The sequence below is a fragment of the Salmo salar genome, chromosome 03 (genome assembly GCF_965601325.2).
Source record: "Salmo salar chromosome 03, fSalSal1, whole genome shotgun sequence".
Lineage (NCBI taxonomy): Eukaryota > Metazoa > Chordata > Actinopteri > Salmoniformes > Salmonidae > Salmo > Salmo salar.
This window is the reverse complement of record NC_138293.1, coordinates 64234076-64258617: the sequence shown is the minus strand read 5'-3', so window position 1 is coordinate 64258617 and position 24542 is coordinate 64234076. Positions and strand designations below refer to the sequence as shown.

The 24542-nt window shown below is 40.4% G+C and overlaps 3 protein-coding genes across 4 annotated transcripts; 1 reads left to right on the top strand and 2 right to left on the bottom strand.

Annotated features, from left to right (window-relative positions):
* Nucleotides 1-508: 508 nt before the first annotated feature.
* Nucleotides 509-7123, bottom strand: LOC106601122 (rRNA methyltransferase 2, mitochondrial). Its single transcript, XM_014193063.3, is given in 4 exon segments — nucleotides 509-1548; nucleotides 6132-6212; nucleotides 6215-6344; nucleotides 7118-7123. Coding segments are annotated over 4 exon segments (633 nt in total). The 3' UTR covers nucleotides 509-1132.
* Nucleotides 6252-8755, top strand: nudt1 (nudix (nucleoside diphosphate linked moiety X)-type motif 1). 2 transcript variants are annotated; one of them, XM_045714266.2, is made up of 5 exons: nucleotides 6252-6386; nucleotides 6960-7108; nucleotides 7382-7538; nucleotides 7809-7954; nucleotides 8153-8755. In XM_045714266.2, the coding sequence occupies exons 3-5, from the start codon at nucleotides 7387-7389 to the stop codon at nucleotides 8323-8325; spliced, it is 471 nt and encodes a 156-aa protein (XP_045570222.1). In that variant the 5' UTR covers nucleotides 6252-6386; nucleotides 6960-7108; nucleotides 7382-7386; the 3' UTR covers nucleotides 8326-8755.
* A 241-nt stretch (nucleotides 8756-8996) lies between these two features.
* Nucleotides 8997-24104, bottom strand: LOC106601123 (sorting nexin-8). Its single transcript, XM_014193065.3, has 13 exons — nucleotides 23959-24104; nucleotides 20023-20150; nucleotides 19145-19274; nucleotides 15945-16135; nucleotides 15305-15425; nucleotides 13532-13668; nucleotides 13316-13396; nucleotides 12951-13111; nucleotides 12575-12704; nucleotides 12405-12473; nucleotides 11914-12063; nucleotides 11250-11399; nucleotides 8997-11003 (listed from the first exon to the last, which is right to left on the bottom strand). Exons 1-13 carry the CDS (start codon nucleotides 23978-23980, stop codon nucleotides 10914-10916), a joined length of 1560 nt encoding a protein of 519 aa, XP_014048540.3. The 5' UTR covers nucleotides 23981-24104; the 3' UTR covers nucleotides 8997-10913.
* Between the last annotated feature and the right edge of the window lie 438 nt (nucleotides 24105-24542).

Genomic DNA, 24542 nt, shown 5'->3' with positions numbered 1-24542 from the left:
CCTTCATCCCAGGGTATTTAGCTCTGTATATTTTATTTATTTAACTAGGCAAGCCAGTTAAGAACAAATTCTTATTTTCAATGACGGCCTAGGAACAGTGGGTTAACTGCCTTGTTCAGAATGACAGATTTGTACCTTGTCAGCTTGGGGATTCGACCTTGCAACCTTTCAGTTACTAGTCCAACGCTCTAACCGCTAGGCTACCTGCCGCCCCCTGATGGAAATCTCAATCAGTGGCAGTCCACTTGGCAAAAATTATTCTAAATCACATCATTTCAAGCAGAGCATTCAAATGCCAGCCTGATGCTGTATTGAAGAGCACATCCCCGCTCTCTGAGAGCGAAGACCAACACTATTTATAATACACGGCTTCAGTGGCATCAGCCTTTTCATTAGTCATGCTGTCCATGGCTCTTTCATCCAGCCCGTTTTCCCTTTATAAGCCCTAAATGAGAGAATGATTACATGTTACTACATGGCTGGCAAAACAGATTATAAGCATTACAAATGGCAAACTGGAATATTTATTATCAAACAAATACCAAATGTACTTTGTAATACTTCAAACATGCCTGACAAAGGAAAAAATAATAGTTCTGACGTGCACAGAAATTTACTTGAGGAACACGGTGGCTCTGATGATAAGGGCTTGATACATACAATACATTCTGGCCCATAGATGTTGATACCACCTTGTCTGTAGGTAAAGATGAAAACAGCCCATACGGAGAAATTATTGGCCTTCAAATGCACAGATTGATACCTCAACGGCGCCATCTTCTGGTAGGCTAAATATTTCAGCTCAATTGAGAAATGAATAATGCATGCTTGATCCAAATTTCTTGTTGGATTTACAGATGTGGTATGGATGTGACTTGTACTTACAAAGTCTGTTAAAAATATTTTAGGGAAGGTTTCAAGAATTGTAGATGTTGAATAATGTAAATCATTGTAGAATATCCATCGATTTTAACGAGTTGGGTAAAGATATCATAAAACACTATAGATTTTTACAAAAAGTACATTCAGGAAGGAAAAATAGAGGGGCTACTCAAGTGCTGGAGCACCTAAAGCCTTACATTGCAAGTGAACAAAGCTTACAACACGCATGAAAATATACAGCCAGACTATTTTATTTTTTCTGTACGACCGGGCAAGGAAAAACAACTGACGTCTCCTTTCGGCTGGCTTTTGGGTTGACTGTCCTGACGTCACGGAACACAGCTGAAAGCTTCTGCTGAAGCTGGTGCGCCAATGCCCCGTCCCAATACTTACAAATCAGAGAGCCACCAGTCTGCAACACCTTCTCAGCCAAGTCAATCAATGACATTGTGATGAGTTTTTCATGGTCCATCTCCTTGAAACCACTGGCATTGGGTGCCATATCACTCATGATGACATGAGGCTGGGCACCAGGGAGAAGTTCAAGCAGCTTGGCAAGTGTGACTGGGTCAGTGATGTCATGATTGGACAGGAAGTGAGCTCCATCTAGAGGTGCTATATGCAGAAGGTCAATTCCAACCACAGTGCCACGGGGGGATTCTCCATCTGGAAGTAACAAAACATGCAAGAGGTCATGAAGTGTAGAACTGCGGTCATAACTCATTTTCACAGCTTCTTGTGGTAAAAGGACATTGGATAACACTGTCAAGCCTTGACAATTAATTTCACTGATGGCACACTGATGTTCTACAGATTATCATAATGCTTGGCACAGAGCTCTCCACAAGACCAACAATGAACTTAAAATGTCAAAAAACAGAACAATGAGGCAACTGTATATTGATTCCACCCCCAAAAGTAACATTCATATTTATTATAACGGCACTGAGACGGTTCAAAGTTCAGAGGCCAGTTTGGATCAATTTGTCCACTACTTCGACCAAATAAAACCTCTTGTACCTGAACTTAAAACCTCTCCACTGTCACTACCTACAACAGCCTCCACTCCCTCTGTGCCCTAGTATGTAGTCCCCAGTGTCGCTCTTCCTCCCTCGCCTGCAGCAGACACAGCCCTGAGCATGCCTCTCTCACATGTGACACCTGCTGTACCACAGCATCTTCTAGAGGAGGAGATCAGCCTGGTGCTTCAGCATAGGGATGAAGTTTGGGAGCCACAGTGTGCAATGAATAATGTTGAGGAGGAAAACCAGGCTCTCAGGATGGAAGTGTGTAGACTTGGAGAGGAACTGTCCAGCACAGTCAACACTAGCCACATGCACGATCTGCAGAAGGAGCTACATGAGCTAAGGCAGACATTTCTCAGCCACAACCATCCACTCTACAAAGAGTCCCACAAAAACCAGAACAGCTGAATCAGAACCCACCAACCAACCCAACCAACCAACCAATGCACTGACCCAACTGACCACTCCATCCCCAACTCACAGCCTGTAATTCTCCAATCACTCCTGCCATCCTCCATAGACCTGACGAAAAACCAGACATTATATTAATGATGGACTCAAATGGAAAGTTTATATTAGAGAATAAACTCTTCCAAAATAAAAATGTGTCAAAGTTATGGTGCCCCACAACAGAGAGAGCTTTCGAGATCTTGACTGTGGCCCAGCTTGTCTCCCCCAGTCATATCATCATTCACACAGGGACCAATGACCTGTGTGTCCAATAGGAGCGAGTGGCCACATCACTAAGGGGAGTGATAGAAAGGACATCCACCATCTTCCCCTTCGCAAACATAGTAATATCTGCCCTGCTCCAGAGGAGAGATTTCCACCCTGCCACCATCCAGAGGGTAAATGCCAGCCTCTCTTGCCAGGACATTAAAGGATGTTGCTCTGGGTGGCCAGTCCACCTAACATGAGCAACAGAACAGGCAGCAACTACCTGAGACAAATCAGACGCTCCTTTAGGCCTGCATCTGGTGGCGCCACACAGAGATCGGAGAACAGTCAGCAACACTCCCCCCCCCCACACACCACCCTCTACCACTTCTCTCCAAGGAACTGCATACAGATACACTGAGCTATGCCCAAGCCGTACACAGTCAGAGGCCCCATGCAGAGTTTGGAGCGTCGCCGGCCACACTGCCCTCCACACCACCATCACCCTCCCATGGTACCAGACCAGGCCCACCTCAACTGGTCCCGTGTGGCTCAGTTGGTGGAGCATGGTGTTTGCAACGCCAGGGTTGTGGGTTCGATTACGACGGGGGACCAGTACGGAGAAAAAAAATGTATGAAATGTATGCATTCACTACTGTAAGTCGCTCTGGATAAGAGCGTCTGCTAAATGACTAAAATGTAAATGTAAAAATGTAACTCAGCTCTACACTGCACCGACCACTGCCCTACAGTCTAGCAAAACACTGTTGAAGGTAGTGCACCACATGATGCAGTCCACACCATGTATCATTCACATAATCAGCCATACTGTCCTCCATACCACCCTCCTCAATTCCCCCACAACCTCCCTCCCGGGCTAGTTTTGGTTACACTCCCTACTTCCATCCCCAGGACAGGCCTGGGACACTCCTGCCCCCCATAGCAGCTCCAGCCCTGCAACAGGAGCCACACCAAGGCCTCCTGTGCACACCCAGAATAGAGCATTGGCAGCCACCTCCTTTGGCAGGAGCTTCATCAGGGTGGACTGAGCTCTGCCAACACTGCTCTCCCAGTTCCCGCCCCAGCCACTGTATCCAACGACTTGGGGGAGGTCTGTCAAATACTGTCTACTCTGCTCTCACGTGGGTTGGCCAGAAACCTTGGCAAAGTCTCAGCTCACTCAGCAAATAGCTGCAGATGACCCTATTCCTGTTAGCTCTTATGTGACTGAGCAGAATACGCCCTCTGACTTTAAATCCCAAGGGTCTTGGGCTGACGCACCTAAATGTGCAAAGTATGATTTAAAAAATGGACACAATTGACATTTGGGTGCAGGACTCGTGTCCTGACGTTCTGGTTCTCTAGGAAACATGGTTAAATGGTTCTGTATCTGATAAAGACATTGAAGTAAAATATTATAATGTATTTAGATTCGACAGAAAGGGGGAGGAGTGGTCATATATGTCAAATCTAATTTCATGGTGTCCCAATCTTTAAATATTTATATTCCCCATAAATGTTAGCTCCTGGTTGTAGATGTGCCCATAAACCAGAATACACACTTATTTGTTGCTGGCATTTACCTACCAATCCAGAGTGAATTTACAAACGCACCCCTAGTGAATCTTTGTTTTCATTTTAAAAATGTACTATCTGTGATGTGCTAGATGCCTTGCTTAAGATTGGGCTGATATGCTTGATCCATTTTTGCTGCAGCTCTCTGCCCCCCTGAAAGCTGAATCATTAACCCATATGTTTAACCTGACGATTATATCTGGTACTATCCCCAAGGTTTGGAAGGCAGCACATGTACTCCCCCTTCACCAAGGTGTTGACCCTTGTGAGCTAAATAATTATCAGCCTATTTCTAAACTTTCTTGCCTCGCTAAAATATTAGAATCCTTGATTAATTCTCAGCAAAGAACTTTCTTATCTTTGAAATGTACATCAGTTGGGTTTTAGACCAGGTCGTAGCACTATCTCTGCTGCATCCGTAGTTGTAAATGATGTGGTTATCTTTATGGATAAAAGGCAAAATTGAGCAGCCCTCTTCAATGACCTTCGAATAGTGTTGATAATTCACTGGAAATTCAGAGGCTTTCCTCAATTGGTCTAGACCAGGTTGAATGTAACTGGTTTAAAAATGACTTGACAGATAGAACTCAATGTGTATCTACTGATGGTGTTAAATCAGGTTTCCTGGATATTACGAAAGGTGTACCATAGGGGTCGATTCTGGGTCATGTACTTTTTACTGTTTACATTAACAATATCGACTTGTCTGTAAAAAAATATTTTACCTGCACTTGTACACCGATGATACTGTTGTGTATCCTATTGCCCCCACAGATGACCAGGCTCTATCTATCTGAACTACAGTCTGCCTTCATTGTATTGCAGAAAAACCTTGACCTGAAATTAGTAGCCTACTGAATGCAGGTAAAACTAAGTACATGTTGTTCTCTAGAGCGCATAAAAATAACTGATGATTTAAGCATACGTCCTTTGGATGGTGTTCATATTGATCGTGTCCCTGCTTACAGGGATAGATGAAAACTGTCTTTAAAAAGCATGTTGATGAGTTAGTAAGAAGCGTTTTCTATAGAAATATAATGGGCTTCTTCTATAGAAATATAATGGGCTTCATCTATAGAAATATAATGGACTTCTTCTATAGAAATATAATGGGCTTCTTCTATAGAAATATAATGGGCTTCTTCTATAGAAATATAATGGGTTTCTTCTATAGAAATATAATGGGCTTCTTCTATATAGAAATATAATGGGCTTCTTCTATAGAAATATAATGGGCTTCTTCTATAGAAATAGGACCTGCCTCTCGCTAAATAGTAGAAAGCAGATTCTTCAGTTGACGTTCCAATTGTTCCTAGACTATGGCGACATCATCTACATGAACGCAGCTCCCACTTCATTAAAGCCATTAGATACCGTTTAACATAGCGTACTACGCTTTATAACGGGCGACAATTGTAGTACTCATCACTGCATTCTCTACCAAAAAGTTGGTTGGCCCTCTTTGATGTCACATTGCTATGTTTTCATTTATAAAGCCCTTTTACAAAAAGTCCCACTGTACCTAACATCTTAACTAAACTTTAGACATAGGAGTTACCACACCCGGTCTCAGGGATGGTTAACTCTGGAAATTAACTCAAAGTTAACTAAAAGCTGATTTACCCTTCTTGTACCTTATTCGTGGAACAATCTTCAAAATGATCTTAAATGTGATGTTTTGGTGCCTCTAGGGCAATTCAGAAGGCTGATTGAGGACCGTATTACTGATGAATGTGTTCTTTCTGCTTGTATTTTTTGTATTTCTATTGTGCGTATTTTCTGTAGTTTATGTAATTCAGGGCTCATCTGTAAAAGAGACCTTGGTCTCAGTATGACTCCCTGATAAAATTAAGGTTAGATAAATAAATACAAATAAACATGGCAGTCAGAACAATATCAGACGCAGGAAAATATATATTTGGCCTGGCTGGTAGGTTAATTATAACAGCATGTCATGTGTTAATCTGCCAGTTGGGTAAATTATAGACTCACTAGCCCCAGTTGAGTTGACCCTGTGAACAGCTATCTGGCTCCAAGCACCCGGTGCAGCACCACAATCTATTACGTTGAATCGGGTTTTAAAAGTTTGTATTTGTCATCAATCTCCAGCAGTTTGAAGGCGCTTCTACACCGGTAGTTGTGCACATGGGCAGACTTCACAAAGGGGTCATTAAACTGCCGAACGCTGATCGGCAGTACTCTTTCCTTTCAGATTATGCGCAGACTTTTTTTAGGAGATGTACAGAAGTATGTAGATGTGATTTTTGTAACACTGAGTACCACATTATTTAGCTAAATGTAATGGCAACGATGTGCTAATGCTGCTGGCAAACAGCATTTCGTTCGATTTTGTAGTTGCACTTCCTGATCACATGAGATTGTTGGACACGCTCGATTTAGTCAAAGACAGCCGACTCCGCGATTTAGCGCTCCCGGTAGCCCCGCAGGGCGACATTAAAATCATGCGTGATCCGCCAACCCGGCGCGCCGCGCGAGCTAAATTGAACGCAGCTATTTAATGTGTCCGAGAACGTCAATGATGCACATAATCTGCGCAGATCTACATATTTTGGAGAAGTTATAACGGGTGGCAATTATTTTGTTTTCAAACGTGTTAAATTATATGAGGATGCGTAATTAAAGATGTTACCGTAATACTACAGCAACTGATATCACCAGCTATGGAATTGTTTTGATATGATGTGGCATTATACTTCTGTTTCCAGTCGACAGTATTTGAGAGTAACACATTTTCACAGATCTTTAACTAAAATTACTAACTTTATCCTATATTGTTTTTATCCATGTCGAATGCTACAGGTCAGTGCCCGACACATTGAATACGATCACATGGCAGGCCTTGCCACTGTCAACGCGGGATTGGAGAAATTCGTTATTTATTCTGGATAACTCTAATCTACGAAAACCATTTAAAGGACTAGATTGACAACCTAAAAGTTGCTATTAAGGCAAGTTACTTGCATGGAGTTTTACTTCTAGTCTACTTGAAGAATGCAATAAAAGGCTACTTGTTTAAGTTTGCTGCTGTGCACCGCTGTGATGTCTTTTATACCAGAACTCTTACAATAGTGTTTTGGCAGAAAATAACTTTACAGAATGTTTCTCAATAATCTACAATGTATCATCTCTAGAGATACTGTAGCTTCGATGCAACCAAGAGAGTGAGGTCATCCATGGATTGTGGTCTACTGATTATTACACATTGATTATGTATATTACAGGTACAATGTTTACCAACAAGCTGCTGACCCTGGTGCTGGTGGTACAGCCTGGACGGGTGCTGCTGGGCATGAAGAAGAGAGGGTTCGGCGCAGGGAAGTGGAATGGGTTTGGTGGCAAAGTCCAACCTGGGGAGACTATTGAAGAGGCTGCCAGGCGGTGAGATTGGTTGCAGTCCTCGGTAGATGTCTTGAAAGGTTTCCCTACTGTTTGGTTTAACAATTTGCATGTAAAATCATGTTAACAGATTCCAGCACTGGGCAGCATCTGATACTACATACCCCCATAAATGTGATATTGCGATGTTACAGTAGGCATGGTCTGATTATTGCCTGAGGCCTACTATCTAGTTTGTTCCTACTCTGGTCTGAAAGCGACACACTTTCCTGCTACTTTCTCTCTACTTTTTTTTTTTTTTTTTTTTTCCAGAGAACTGCAGGAAGAAAGTGGCCTCACAGTGGATGCACTTGATAAGATTGGAAATATCAAATTTGAATTCATCGGAGAAACAGAGCTGCTTGATGTCCATGTTTTCCGAGCTGACAACTACAACGGGGAGCCAACAGAGTCAGATGGTATTCATTCTCAATCTCATGCATTCTATTTAGGGCCAGGTTTGTGACCAGGATAAACTCATAGCCCAATAGGCTATAATCATAGACCCCATAGTTTTCCTGGTAAAAAAACTGTTGACCCTATACTACGTGCCTTTTTATGGACATTTTAGACTGATGTCTGACGAAGTTCACAAACTTATACCTTTTCTCTTATAGAGATGCGGCCGCAGTGGTTCGACTCGGACAAGATACCCTTCAGTCAAATGTGGGTTGACGATATTCTGTGGTTTCCACTGATGCTTCAAAAGAAGAAGTTCTTGGGCTACTTCAAATTTCAGGGTCATGACTTGATCATCGATCACAAGTTGGAGGAGGTCGAAAAGCTTTAAGACAGACTACTTGTCTCTGACTCATTCATACTGTATCAAAGAGCATTCTCACATGTCTACCTGAAACATCCCTGGAGAAATACTGCAGAATTCCTACTGATTCCAGCTACCATTGTTCATATTCAGTGCCAAGAAATCACCAGGTCTTTGTAAATTTACAAACACTTTGTTGCCAGTGACCATATGCCTGTGAATCAGTAATACTTCCCACTGAGCCAAAACTGAATACTGGATGTGTAAATGTTGCTGACATACGTATCCCATTCCACTATTGTGTTTATATTACATTTTTAAAGTATGTGTGAATGCAGTGTGCTCTTTAGTAAAGAATGCAACTTTTCTGTTACTTTATCAAACAGGTGGTATGGTAAACTGGAATGACAATGATTTTGATTGTTCAACATCCTGTTTAATAAAATGTTGTATCAGGGTAATTTTTTTATTTAACTAGGCAAGTCAGTTAAGAATAAATTCTTATTTACAATGACGGCCTACTCCAGCTAGACCCGGACAACGCTGGGCCAAATGTGCGTCGCCCTATGGGACTCCCAATCATGGCCGGATGTAATACAGCCGGGATTCGAACCAGGTACTATAGTGACGCCTCGTGCACTGAGATGCAGTGCCTTAGACCGCTGCGCCACTCAGGAGCCAAATAATAATGAGACGGGTATCTGATACTTTTTATTGAACATTAAGTGAGATTCAACATAAAACTGTACAATAGTTAAACGGTCCTGTATCTACATCCTTCACCTAGTTCCAATTTTCTTTCTCAAAGATCATATAAAGCATTTGTTCCTCTTATTATTTAAGACTTGCCAAAAAAAATAAGGTTATGACAATATCTTATGTTGACACAATAATAAGAACTTGTGAGGAACCAATTAACAGTTCCACAGAGAAGACAAAAAAGAATGCATTGCATAACAAAAGGTATTGCCCCGGAGCTCTCTAATATTACTCAGTTCTAATTGGGAGACAACATTTTGTTACACAGCCTCATTTATGTACTTTAATTACATGTAAAACACATGCAATTTGCACATCCTGCAAGAAGAGGGTGAATTTTGCAAGAACAGGTTACGTAAACTTTCAAAATTGTGAGTGAAAAATGGAATTCTTCATCAGATCAAATAATGAGAAACTTTACCAACATAATCTTATGCTTTAGACATGGAATCAATGTATACTGTTGAATAAGAGGACAATAAATCATTGGGTATATTCTTGAAAAATATAAATCAGAGAATATTCTTGAATATTACATACACAGAAAAATATTAAATCTAGTTTTCTTCAAATCTACATTAAGTAAACACTGAACCACCACTGCAGCTTAATTGAAACTGAAACATTACAAACATGTCAGAAGCATTAACACAGAGCACATTTAATTTCTACCTGAAATAAAATATTACAGGATAATTACTTCATAATTGCACTAATGACTGTGTGGCATTGTAGCATGTTTCTTTGGTATGTTCACCATTGGTCAGGTGGAGTGTTATATCAGCCATAAATCATAAATTATTTACATTTGATCAAACTTCTTCCTCTTGATAGCTTGCTCAGCTCAGGCGTAGAAACTGAAGTAGCTTTTCACAGTATTGCAACTAAGATTCAATTGAAGCAAGGAATCTGAAGTCCTTTGCATGAATATCAAGACAACAACAAGCTAGCAAGCCCAGTTGTACAAGTGTGGTCAGTCGGATGATTAATACTTATGTTGTACTTCACAACAAACCATTGAATAGCATGCTGCTACTACATTTACTTTAATATATATTGGTTTGCCTGTCATTATCAGAAATGAGGCTGTGCCCTGATTAGAATCTTTCTAAAACATCTTAAATATTTACGCTAGTCATTTTTAACACAAAGGTTATATTGCCACCACCTGGCTGCGGTAAGGAAACGTATCTTCCCTGTGTGGCAACATCTTCAATCAGCTTAATTAGTGTATTCTTACATTTGTCTGCCTGCAATAAGACACTACATTATACCTCAACGCAGGCGAATGATCCTCCAAGAAGTGTAGGTAAGAAGTCCCTCATATGGTAAAGGCAGTGAGCTACAAAATAACAGAAAGGTCCAGCTTTTCAACAAAATGTTCCCTATACATCAATTATGAAATCAATATTTTCCTCTTCTCATACAGCAAGGCAGCAGTACACATTCTTCAAAGCACTCTTCCACTTCCCAATGAGCTCCTTTGACTGATCAACCTCTGTGACATCCCTAGTGAGGATGCACGTACAGTATAATATATCTTGAGCTGCAGACCACATCCATTCATTGAAATCAGTGATGTAGTGGTAAAAAAAAAAAAGTGGGTAAACTGATCGCCAGGTAGCAGAGAAAAAAGTAGCGCTCCCTATACTTCAATGCATTTTTCCGCAAAAGGTGGATAAACTGTCCCACAAACTACATTTACTCGCCACTGATTGATACTTAAGGCACAGTTTGTAGTGTTTTTCAAGGTTTTATGAAAACAGTTCACCATCAGTCCCTTCTGAGACTGACTGTATCTTGGCTTGCAAAGCAGCATATTCATTGCTTGTTGAGAGAGAAGGGGACATGGGCGTCTACTTGGTTGTAAGAGGAGGGGATTGCATTTCATCGACACCGAAGAGACACCCAAGCTTCTGCTGGAGATCATTCCACACTGCACCCATCTAGTTATCGAACAAACAAAGTAGTCTGTTATAGTGAAAGCATCCTCTGACCAAAATTCCAAGACGATCATCTTATAATTGTGTATCTGTTAAAGATTAGAATCAACACACACACACACACACACACACACACACACACACACACACACACACACACACACAAACCTATGAACTGTGTGCTCCACTACTTCAACTCAATCCTTAGAAATCCATGCCTAACACTGTATATTTCCAGGTGAGTCTCACCTCTTGGTGACCTTGGACCTGTGAGTTGACGAAGGCTCCCAGGATGTGAGAGGTGATGGGCAGGTATGTGAAGATGAGCTGAGTCTCCTGGTGAAGGCAGAACAGGGAGAAGTAGTTCCGCAGTTCCATGGTCTGAATGGCGTTCTCCTGCTGTTGGGGGAGGATACAAACCATTACTTCACAAACCACAACCATATGATGGTTATCAAGAGGAACAACCTCATTGATCATAAGACTATGCTGTCATGGCCTTGTCTGTAGAAGTCAGTGTTGAAAAACATGACATATGAGATCCATTCTAAAGGCTGAAATGCCCAAATGTCAAATGCAATATCGTCCTAAAATGGTTTAGTATGAGAAATGTGGTAGGATATACAAGGACATCAATCCTTATACCAGGGTATCAATCAACTCCACAATGATGGCATATAGGAAAATGCTATTCCCTCCTTCCTCTCAATGTCAGAGAGGACACAGTCTCTCCGAGGGAGGGTGGGTTGGCCTGTGATGTCAGGATAATGAAGATTAAATAATGTCAACAGTGTTGATTTGACATGTGACAACACTGAGTAAATGAGGAAGGAAGAGCGCTTTCAAGCACACTGGGTGAGTGAGTGAGAGAGAGCGGGGAAGAGAAGGAGGTAGAATGAATGAGAAAGAGAACCTGCACAATGCGAGACTCCAGTTGCTCCACTGACACCTGCTCTTTGGGCTGCACTGTGGCACTCATCATCTGCCTCTTCATCATACCGTACTTCTGCAGCGCTCTCTGGTGCTCGTGCAATACTCCCTTCTCATGCCGCTCACACAGATCCTATGGGACACAACAACACACACACACACACTGGGTAAGAAATAACTACAATTTCTTTTTACATTATATAGTCATTTAGCAGACACTCTTGTCCAGCTTACAGTAAGTAGTGAGTGCATACTTCTTCGTACTGGTCCCCCGTGGGAATCGAACCCACAACCCTGGCGTTGCAAGCACCATGCTCTACCAACTGAGCCCCACAGGTCAGAGATGTATTGTTAACGCTCTTAAATGAAGTTGCTGCTATACCTGTGTAGTACATTTGTAATAACACTGGTAACATGCGTTAACATGACACATAGTTCTTCAGTAACTGCATTTTTTACATTTCTCAAACTCACTCTGTATGATTGCAGCAAATCCAAGAATAGATTCAGTTTTTCCACAACATCGTCCTCTTCTCTCCTCCCCTTAAGATATCAATGAATAAATGATTATGTTTTGCACGCAGGTAGAGTTTGGCAATAGCACAGTAGAGCAGGTGGTACGTATACAGTGAGCTGGATTGTACCTGCTGAGCACCTTTGTCGGCTAGCAGAGCAAACTCCACGGAAAGGCCTTTCAGAGACTGACGGAGAATGCCCCAGGTGCTTTGGGATGAGGCCAGAGAGGGAATGGGTGAACCATCGGAGCCCAGTGTACTGCAACAGAAAGCATAACTAGAGAAGCTGGACCAGTACGGTGTCTTGGCTGACAAAAACGATTTGAAGTGAAAACCCTGAAAAGGAAAAGAAAACAAATCCTTTACAATTGCCAACATATTCTTCCCCAAAACTGTTGTATGGGTGGAGCAGCTAGCATAATACGTTTCCTTGGGCCAAAACACTTCTGTAGAGAGGGGCGATAGAGAAAGAGAACTTTATGCCCTTAAATGCTGAGTTCTGTACCTGAGCTCCCTTCCAAACATTAGCAAATCAGTGGCATTTTCCTTGGAGCGCTCAGCCATCTTTTCTGCCCGGTCCCGCAGCTTGTGAAAGCTGTTGTGGATATTCCTGATCAGTTCTCTGCTTGATGAAAACTGGGCCTGGATATCAGCTGGGAGATATTCCTACAGCACAGATGTACCAAGACTCACACTGCTGCATCTCAGTAGACATTTACATTTACATTTACATTTTAGTCATTTAGCAGACGCTCTTATCCAGAGCGACTTACAGTAGTGAATGCATATATTTCATACATTTTTTTTCCTGTGCTGTAGGATATCAAACAGTCATTTCATGCACTATTTCATAATATAAACAATACAAACCTTTGCCAGACTTGCCATTGTATTAGTCATGAATTCATCTCCCATTTTCTTGCAAGCGTCACGCATTTTCACTTGAACGTCCTGAGAGTAAGAGAGAGAGTAAAGTTGTGTGAGCAGTACGGTCATTATCCATGGCAAGCCAAAGAACAAGGCGATCTTGGCATAGACAACTAGCAGAGATGAAGCGAGGTGGTCTTTTCAGTAGCAGAGACGTACCGAGCCGTTGAAGGTGAGAAAGGTCTTGACCAGTTCGTCCTCGGAGAAGAAGGGGTGTCGTGCCACTAGGTTGATGAACCGGCCCAGAGCACGCCGCCTTCCCTCTATAAAGTCCCTCTCAGACATGGAGGCCAGGACTGTAGACAGACAGAGGTCAGTTAAAGAGCCAGCATATTCAGTTGTTCTGCTTCCGTAAAACAGAAGAGATCATACCGTTTTATGTAATACAGTCAGGGTTGGCTCTTGAAGTAACTAATCAACCTGGATTACTTTAAAAAAAGTGTAATCGGATTACTTACATTCTTAAAAACAGCTAATTACTTTCGGGATTACTTCATCTATCTATACTTCATCTTGATAAAACTTTTTCATCATTGCTGTCATTTAGCGCACCATCAGCACTTCTCACATGCTCTCAGAGATTCTATTCTGCTGATCGCCCATCAAGGGTGGATGGCTTCTTATGTGGTTGAATGAATTGGTAAGGCTTCCAAAACATTTACACCTGGCTCACTGGTCAATGCAAATCATCTGGACTACAGAGTTCCTGCTTGCTGCTTTGAAGCAGTGCAGTTTCAAACTCTCTTTCCTTTGTGAAATGCTTTCTGATTGCACAATATTTCAAAATGTAGGCCTAATCATGGGAAAAAAACTATTGAATGCAACCAATGTTGTTACTGTTTAAGAGAAAAGGGTCTAAGCTTTCTGGTCTGAATTGTATTTAATATTCAACAAAGGGCACTCACGTCGGGCATTCAAGGTGGGTGTATAGGCATATATATTAAATGTACTGTTAGATATACATTTCACGGCTAACTATCAGTAATATGCTATATTTTGAGTTAGCGATTTAGCTAACCACTTCCTCAGCTGGTGAATTAGTCCCAAATAAATTAGCCTCAAAATATAAATTAGTGCCCAAAAAGATGTAGACAAATGAATATCTATTGAACAAAACAATATAAAAATTCTGTAACCCTATTTTCATAGTAAAATAACAACAACTGCCTAGTTGCCAAACCCCAAATCCATGACAATCACCGGTTTAGGTTGCAAATCAAAACAGCTGGAATCATGCAGTTGTACTTGAACATGTTAGAATAAACCATGCATTTCTTGAGTCATACCGTGTTAGTAGTCTAGTACACCACTGAATAAAAAAAAACCTGAATTACTTTATAAGACAATAAGGCAACCATTTTTTTCTATTGCGTGACCCCACAGCAATTGTGGTGCAACCAAATCATGGGCTGGTGCCAACAAGTGAAAATGTTAGTATGGAGCCCTGTGACTTTGCTCTTACACATAGAATATAACATGAATTATAGGACCTTTAGGCTCTCACCCCATTTGGAAATAATAATGTTACTAAATGAAAAAAATACTATATTAAATTAACAGTTTTAAACGTTTTCAAATATGTTAGAAGTGAAAGTAATGCAAAAGTAATCCAAATGTAATCGGATTAGGTTACTTATTTGGAGCAATCCAAAGGATTATTTATCATGTAAATGTAATCAGTAACGGATTATATTTTTCAAGTTATCTGCCCAACCCTGAATAAAGTAATAACATTTGTATCTAATAATGGTAATATAAAGACAGAGTTCATGTCTGCTGTGGGAACACGGGTGAAGTTGGATTAATAGAATTGGAGTTCCTTTGGAGCAGCGGGACCCCAGCTCCGATGCAGAGTGGAACACTATTATTTACAGATCAAAGCCTCACTCTCCTCCTAATAATCAAACGATCTGACTGACATCCTCTATATACCTCCTTTCAGCATTCTCTTAGGCGGCAGCGCAGGCACCATTCTGTAGGCAAACCTCTGCAGCAAGAGCTCGTGGAAGACGTCAAAATCACTGTACCGCCGGTAAACAGATATCTTAAAATGCTGAAAAAGTTAAAACAAATATTATCTGTGAATAACCGAGATGTGCAAAATAACATAATGCTTTGGGTTGTGAATTCAACAAATATATTGACAATGGATGTGTTTGTCAAGGGTTGGCTTTAGTTCATACTGTTTGTGAATGTTCACTGCACAGAAACAACACCATCTCTGTTCAGCTTAGGCATCCAGTGTAAACAATGCAATGTACTGTATGTATACATTCATTTTTAGATGGACCATTACCAACAAGCATTAAAGCCATTCGTTTCACCAAGCCAATAATGAAGAAATAATTGAGGAGCCAGGAACATAGCCAGATGGAATTACAGGCTTTTTTGAGTTCAAAATTCCTAAAAAAAAATATGTTGCTCATAATGCACAATTGTGACCTATTTGAAGTAAAAAGGTAAATACATGGTAAAGTATGTGCTTGACCTTTTCTATGAATAATTTCCTTGACTGTTCTTCTAACAAAGCCCATTTATGTTACACTCATACGTAATTAAATGCAGCCTTCACCTGGCTGGTGATCTGGTACTCCACATGTTTGAGGAACAGACCCTTCTTTTCAGGAATTAGCTCCACCTGGACTGTATCCCTGGCAAGCAGCTTGCCCAGGGTCTGGGACACCGTGAGGGGGCTCTCCTGAGTTGGCTGCATCCTCAGAGTCTGGAGGTCCTTGAACTCACCAAGTTGGGGCTTAGGGAACTCTGTCAAATCAAGCATGAGTAAACAATGCTCTCATCTACTCATTTCTCTAGAAGGCAATCAGAACATCTATGCGTGTACACATCCAGCTCTATTGAACTAATAGACATCATTTATGATTTCCTGTAGTGCAAGTTTGAATATAAAAAAATCTGTCAAATCAAACATGAGTAATTGAGACCAATGTTCCTACACACATCCATGTTGTGTGGGAAAAGCAAGCATGTTCCAGTGTACATTTGACATTTCACCTCCCTTAGTTGCCCTCTGATCCTTCAGACACTTGAATTCTCCCATTCACATTTTTTTGATTACTTTTATTTAATCAAGGGAGCCCAATTGAGACCAGTGTCTCATTTGCAATGGTGCCCTGAGGACACACTTCCGTGAACTCATTTAGCAACAGTTTTAAACTGCCCTATCGGCACCAGGGAATCCAGGTGGAAATTGTTTGTAAGGTATTCCATAACTGGTGCGTTAAAAGTAAAGGCGAATTTACCAAACTTTGTGGAGACAACCGGTACCTCAAGAGTTAAGAAAACCTCCGAACGGGATTGGTATCTCATATTGAAATATTTCAACAGGGAAGTGAGGTATGTTGGAATCTTGTGGAGCAGAGCTTTGTAAACAAGAAAGGAGTAATAAATTGATCTACAGGATTGTAGTGAGGTCCAGCCAACCTTCTGATACATGATGCAGCGATGAGTATTAAAACTGTCAGTGAAGCGCGCTACGGTAGACGGCATCCAACGGTTTAAGAGTAGTGGCTTGCTGCAGTCTGGTAAAAGTATTTGCCCCCTTTCAGATTTTCGAAATTTTGGGCATATTTTTGATACTGAATGTTATCAGATCTTCAACCAAAACCTAATATTAGATAAAGGGAACCCGAGTTTAGAAATAACAAAAAAAGTTATACTTATTTTATTTATTTAATTCACACAGTTATGCAACACCCAATTCCCCTGTGTGAAAAATGAATTGCCCCTTACATTCAATAACTAGTTGTGCCACCTTTAGCTGCAATGACTGCAACCAAATGCTTCCTGTTGTTGTTGATCAGTATCTCACATCGCCTGAGGCAGCAAAGCATCCCCAAACCATCACACTACCACCACCATGCTTGACCGTTGTCATGAGGTTCTTACTGTGGAATGCAGTGTTTGGTTTTCGTCAGGCATAATGCGACCCTATGTCATCCAAGTTTGCCAAAAAGCACCTGGAAACACCTGGATAATCATCAAGACTCTTGGAAGAATGTTCTATGATTGATTCAAAAGTATAACTTTTTGGACACATGGGTCCCATTATGCCTGACGAAAACTAAACACTGCATTCCACAGTAGGAACCTCATACCAAGAGTCAAGCATGGTGGTGGTAGTGTGATGGTTTGGGGATGCTTTGCTGCATCAGGACCTGTACGACATCACCTCATTAGAAGGAACCATGAATTCTGCTCTGTATCAGATAATTCTACAGGAGAATGTTAGGCCATCCGTCTGTGAGCTGGAGCTGAAGCGCAGTTGGGTAATGCGTCAAGACAATGATCCAAAATACACAATCAAGTCTACATGGCTAAAAAGCAATACATTTGAAGTTTTGGAATGGCCTAGTCAAAGTCCAGACCTCATCCCAATTGAGATGTTGTGGCAGGACTTGAAACAAGCAGTTCATGCTTGAAAACCCACAAATGTCGCTGAGTTACAACAGTTCTTCATGAAAGAGTGGTCCAAAATTCCTCCACATTGACGTGAGACTGATAAACAACTACAGGAAGTGTTTGGTTGGAGCCATGCAGCTAAAGGTGGCACAACCAGTTATTGAGTGTAAGGGGGCAACTACTTTTTCACACAGATGCATTGGGTGTTGCATAACTTTATTTATTAAATAAATGGAATAAGTATGTAATTGTGTTATTTGTTCACTCAGGTTCCCTTTATCTAATATTAGGTTTTGGTTGAAGATCTGATAACATTCAGTATCAGAAATATGCAAAAGTAGAGACAATTAGAAAGGGGGAAAATACTTTTTCACGGCACTATATATAAATAGTAAAGAGCACAGGTCCCAATACCAACGCCTGCGGTACACCTTAGGTAATATTGAGGAAACTAGACTTGACACCATTAGAAAGCACACATGACTCTCCCTAAACTCAAATGTCTCTTAGGTCTTTCAAACAATTATGATGGTGTGATTCATGCGATCCTGAATTTAACCCTCCTTGACATTCCACAGAGATATGAGCAGAGTTAATAGTCCTCCTACAACAACCTGGAAACCAGCTCTACCATAGCTCAGCAGAGAAAACGTGACATCAGTTTCACAGAAAGTAGTCAGCTGCCATATTGGCAGGACTTGAAATAACACAAGAGGGCCCTAAATAATCGTATGAGCTTTGGAACAGAGCTCTAACTCAGGGCTGTGTTCGGAGTAATGGCTACCTCTGAAAAACCAAAGACGATGACTCCTCTCCAACTTAATGGTACTGTACACTGTAACAGTCATGCTTTTCTTCACAAAAACCTAGCCGCAGAATGTGAAAGTAAATTGATTCATACAATCAAGAAATACAAGTGTACTTAAGAGAGAGGGAAGAGGTCTTCCTGTAACTTTCATTATGATTTTCACAGAGCTGTTCCAGAGGAATAAAAAAGGGCAGGGAAAGGTCTTTTACAGAGACATGGGAAGGGAGCTGGTGTATTCCCGGACGCAATGCCCAGAGGTTAGAGGAAACCGGCCAACAAATACGACACACTATGATAAAACTAGGACCAGCTTTTTAGCACAGCACACTTGCTTGTTTTGTGTGCAAATGCAATGTGTACTTTAGCTTGTCACATGCATATTCAACTTCACACAAGAAACATATAGTGAACTGAACTTTCTCTCACAAGCTGTTCATAGGGGTCACAAAGGTTTTTGACCTTAGATACTAAACAGTCAAGCTACTCATTAAGCTACACATTTACTGCTGTGTCCTCCCTTGAAAACAACTAGTTCAAAGGCTTACCTTGTATGCAGTTCTCTAAAAGTTTCGGGCTTGGTTGCTTTCCTTGCTGAGCAAGCGCAATCAACGCCAGTGCTTTATATAGGGACAACTTGCTTAAGAATCCATCAGTGTAGTCAACATGCTCAGCAATCTGAAAAAGACAAGGACATTACAGGACTCTCTTAACAGGTCATTGCTCAATCCAAGGTCTAAATTCAGCAGTGGTTGACAAGAAAATGCAGAAAACACTTTAGTAATGATTTCATACAGTAAGAAACATCAAACTGAACCATGTGGTCTCAGCTGAAATACATCTATGAAGCGTTTCCATGGATAATGGTTAACACGTTGTATTTTTCACGTCCCATGTGCTCTTGAATAACACAACTTTTAAACGCCATCCCCTCAAATACCATCACTTTTCAGTAAGCTTTACTGAAGCAAATACCATCACTTTTCAGTAAGCTTTACTGAAGCAAATACCACTAATTAAATGGCAGCAAGGAGATAGTTAGCAGAAACCTCCCTTTCTAATAACTGGTGTTGGAACTAGTATTGTAATTACCCCCTTAGTACTTAGTGGTAAAACAAATATAGGCTTGAGAGGGTCTTTGAATAGAGTTGAATGGTTTGTATCAAAGAGCGCTAGATGTTTTTCAAGTATTTTCTGTTTAGTGTCTACTTCCTATTCTGCAGAATTTCTTGTTCACTTTTCTTGGAGTTCCAAGAAGGGAAGAGGATAGAAAACCCATAGGTCTAATACATTACAAACCAGTCTGTGCTTCTGTTTCATAACAACATTTTAAAAAAAAACACAAACAGCCAGAACTCCCTTTCCACATTTGGCGGGCATTCTAAATCATAGATGTGACAACAACTAAAGAAAAAGTTGTGTTCACCTGGCCCTGCACAGCACTGGGAAGATCTGTTCTGCTGAGCAACCTCTGGAAGACCTCCACCTGCACTCGTTCATCTATCTTACTCCGGATGGCCTCATACACCTCCCTGTAGTATGGAGGGACTGATCCTGACAGAGGAGGTGCACAAACCATTAGGCATGGATTTATGTGGATGAAGACATTTCTATTAATTGCATGATTTGTGGATAAACATCATGGCAAAATCGATTTCATTTAACCTAAACAAAATCAAATGTATTGGTCACGTGCACATATTTTGCAAATGTTATCGCAGGTGCAACGAAATGCTTGTTTATAGCTCCAATAGTGCAGTAATATATAACAATACAGAAACACACACACTCCAAAAGAAATAAAGAAATATCAGAATGAGCAATGTCAGAGTCTGGATATATATATATATATATATATATATATATATATATATATATATATATATATATATATATACATACATTTTACACAGTGTACAAAACATTAAGAACAGGTGAATCCATGTGAAAGCTATGATCCCTTATTGATGTCACGTGGTAAATCCACTTCAACCAGTGTAGATGAAGGAGAGGAGACAAGTTAAAGAAGGATTTTTAAGCCTTCAGACATGGATTGTGAATGTGTGCCATTCAGAGGGTGAATGGGCAAGACAAAATATTTAAGTGCCTTTGAACAGGGTATGGTAGTAGGTGTCAGGCACACCGGTTTGTGTCAAGAACTGCAACGCTGCTGGGTTTTTCACGCTCAACAGTTTCCATGTGTATCAAGAATGGTCCACCACCCAAAGGACATCCAGTCAACTTGACACAACTGTGGGAAGCATTGGAGTCAAAATGGGCCAGCATCAACATGGGCCAGAAGGTATTCCTAATGTTTATTATACTCAGTGTATATGCATATAATGGTGTGAAGATATGGACAGTATATGAATAGAAAAGGTGAGTACAGCAGTAGTTAAATAAGATGAGCCTTGACTAGAATACAGTATATACATATGAAGTGGGTAAAACAGTATGTAAACATAATTAAAGTGGCCAGCGTTCAATGACTATACACAGGGCAGCAGTCTCTAAGGTGCAGGTAGGGCTGAATTCAGGGCTTATAAAATTAAACCTCAGCTAAAAAAATAAGCCTTCAACATAGGAGCCACTAATAATATAATTATTTGATCAAATAATAGATTAACCTGCATTTTTGCAAAATCACTGATCTGGCTTTCAAATCAGTCTACGAAAATGCCCTTTTTGTTATAATTTTTACCAGAGCCATGCACATCCACTAATAATGACCAACTTCTGGTAACAGGCATTATAGAAAAATAAAGGTGTAAAATGCAACTTTTTGGGGACCCAGCATATTCACATAGAAATGTGAGTTATAGATCTGTCATTCATTGAAAGCAAGTCTAAGAAGCGGTAGATCTGTTTTATTTGCGCCATTTCTATGCTTCCTGTACTTAAGTTTTGTTTTTGCGTCTTTTACTTTCGGGTTCTGTACATCAGCTTCAAACAGCTGAAAATACAATATTTTTCTTATGGAAAATATATTTCACAGTGGTTTAGATGGTACAATGATGCTCTACACTGTATTTGCTTGTTTTGTCACAAACTGAAATTAGGCAAACTAGTCAAATTTTAGTAACCAGGAAATGGCTGAGTGATTTCTGCATAGTGCATCTTTAACACAGATCTCATAAACAATCTCAAGCACAAGCCCACCTGCTAGTGAGTAGCCAGATAATCTTTATATTTAAAGTCTAGCCAACTTGGATCTACAGTGCATTTTGTTGTGTTACAGCCTTAATTTAAAATGTATTCAATTGAGATTTTGTGTTACTGGTCCACACACACACACACTACCCCATAACGTCAAATTGTAATTTTGTTTTTAGAAATGTTTACTAATTAAAAATGAAAAGCTGAAATGTCTTGAGTGAATAAGCATTCAACCCCTGTTACTGCAAGCCTAAATAGGTTCAGGAGTAAAGAGTTGCTTATCAAGTCACATAATATGTTGCATGGACTTATTCTGTGTGCAATAATAGTGTTTAACATGAGTTTTGAATAACTACCTCATCTCTGTACCCCACACACTCTGTAAGGTCCCTCAGTCGAGCACTTAATTTCAAACACAGATTCCACCACAAAGACCAGGGAGATTTTCCAATGTTTCTCAAAGAAGGGCACCTATTGGTAGATGAGTAAAAAAAAAAGCAGACATTGAATATCCCTTTGAGCATGGTGAAGTTATTAATTACACTTTGGATGGTGTCAATACACCCAGTCACTACAAAGATACAGGCGTCCTTCCTAACTCAGTTGCCAGGGAGGAAGGAAACTGCTCAGGGATTTCACAATGAGGCCAATGGTGATTTTAAAACAGTTTCTGAGTTTAATGTCTGTGATAGGACAAAACTGAGGATGGATCAACAACAATGTAGTTACTCCACAACACTAACCTAAATGAGAGTTAAAAGAAGGAAGCCTGTACAGAATAAAATATTCAAAAACATCCATCCTGTTTGCAATAACGCACTAAAGTACAACTGCAAAAAATGTGGCAAAGAAACAAATTTTATGTCCTGAATACAAAACACTGTCTAAGGCACCACTCCAGAATCTCCCATAAGTGTTCAATTGGGATGAGATCTGGTGACTGAGACAACCATGGCATACGGTTTACATCGTTTTCATGCTCATCAACCATTCAGTGGCCAATCGTGCCCTGTGGGATCGGGGCTTTGTAATCGATAGCATAGTCATGGTAGCCAAAATAATGGCCTGCCCAGCATTTTTATACGACCCTAAGCATGATAGGATGTTAATTGCTTAATTAACTCAGGAACCACCTGCTTTCAACTTTGTATCCCTCATTTCCATTATATGTAATTTTCATAATGAAAAAAAATGTCAAATAAACTATCGACAACTTTCCTATGGTAGTCTGGGTACCAACTAACTTTCCACTCCTGTCATTTGCCAAGAGGCTGGTAAAAACAAAATCCAAAACGGGAATCCTCTGCTCTCCCCACACCCAACGTTATGTTTACAATGGCATGTATTACGTCAGAATACCCAATGTTAGAATGTTTCTAATCAAATGTATGAATTAAATTCATGTTTTTCTTTCAGTCTAACTTGCATAAATATTGTGATTGGGTGATAGCTGTGAGGGTTATCGAATCAGGATAAAATCTGAATGATAGAATGTTCATATGAAGAGTGCTTAAAGTCTCAGGCAAATGACAGGAGAGGCAAGTAGTGGACTATAATAGCTAAACAGAAGACAACCAGGCTAGTCCTATGCTATGGAACGTTGAATACGTGAGTTGGACAGGTCATAGAAATATAATCTAGATTGTAATTCTATGGGACATGTAACATCCATAACAGGTGAGAACATGACAACGAGCAGTCCAATGCAACAGTACAGCAGCCTGTATAAAAAAACTAGTTATCTGTCAAATCACCCTTAATTACACCTATCTTATGTTCTTGTCTATTACTGTTCTGTACTTGTATGTATTTGAAAGTTTTATGTGGACCCCAGGAAGAGTAGTTGCTGCATGTGCAGTAGTTAATGGGGATCCTAATAAACTAAACACCCTTGCTAAACTTGTAATCTAATGCTCAGATGAGTAGCCTGCATTTTACAATTCGCAGTAAACCTACTATATTACTGTTTATCTTAAGTTGACAGGTTTTATAGTTACATCACGAATCGTAGGCTGCACTATTTAGCTCTGAACACTTCACACCGCGTTCTCTTTTAGTCTGAATTCAATGAACAAACATAACCTCCCCCCCCCAAAAAAAAAACATTATTTCGCCTGTCGCCACGTAGAACGTTTACAAAAAGTCGAAAACACATTCTTAAATCCAACATAAAGATGTGGAACATAACATGTATTTAGCAAATTACCTTCATTGAGCTCGCCTGCCATAGTTCAGATTGTCATGTGAGCACGACAGCACCTCCATGTGATTTCCTGAAGAAAACCCCCCCGAAGAATTTCCTATTTCTTAAAGTTGTAGTGAACTTTGGATTTTTGCCAGATTTCAGACTTTATGCAGCATTATTGTAGGCACTAGACAAGACCTGGATTACTGCAAACTGGATATTAGGAATCCAGAACATAGGAGCATAGGTGAACAAGTGTTATGGTATATGGGCCCTCCCCCACAAAGGCTTGAAAAACCTCAAATATGCCTCAGCCCTCGAATATAATTGCATTCCCACTCTCAGTCCAACTTTGGAAACCGACATAGCCTAACCGCAGTGGTGTAAAGTACTTAATTAAGTAAAAATACTTTAAAGTACTACTTAAGTAGTTTTTTGGGGTATCTGTACTTTACTGTACTATTTATATTGTTGACTACTTTTACTTCACTATATTCCTAAAGAGAATAGTGTACTTTTTACTCAATACATTTTCCCTGACATCCAAAAGTAGTAGTTAAAATTTGAATGCTTAGCAGTACAGGAAAAAGGTCAAATTCACACAC

Excerpts from the sequence above, each read along its gene's own strand:
- LOC106601123 (XM_014193065.3), bottom strand. The coding sequence starts at position 23,980 with ATGGCAGGCGAGCTCAATGAAG. Across the intron at positions 19,275-20,022 it reads CCAGTGCTGTGCAGGGCCAG|ATTGCTGAGCATGTTGACTA; the intron begins GTGAACACAACT and ends TGTCTTTTTCAG. Across the intron at positions 12,705-12,950 it reads ATGTTTGGAAGGGAGCTCAG|TACACTGGGCTCCGATGGTT; the intron begins GTACAGAACTCA and ends TTTCTGTTGCAG.
- nudt1 (XM_045714266.2), top strand. The coding sequence starts at position 7,387 with ATGTTTACCAACAAGCTGCTGACCCTGGTGCTGGTGGTACAGCCTGGA. Across the intron at positions 7,539-7,808 it reads ATTGAAGAGGCTGCCAGGCG|AGAACTGCAGGAAGAAAGTG; the intron begins GTGAGATTGGTT and ends TTTTTTTTCCAG. Across the intron at positions 7,955-8,152 it reads GGAGCCAACAGAGTCAGATG|AGATGCGGCCGCAGTGGTTC; the intron begins GTATTCATTCTC and ends TTTCTCTTATAG.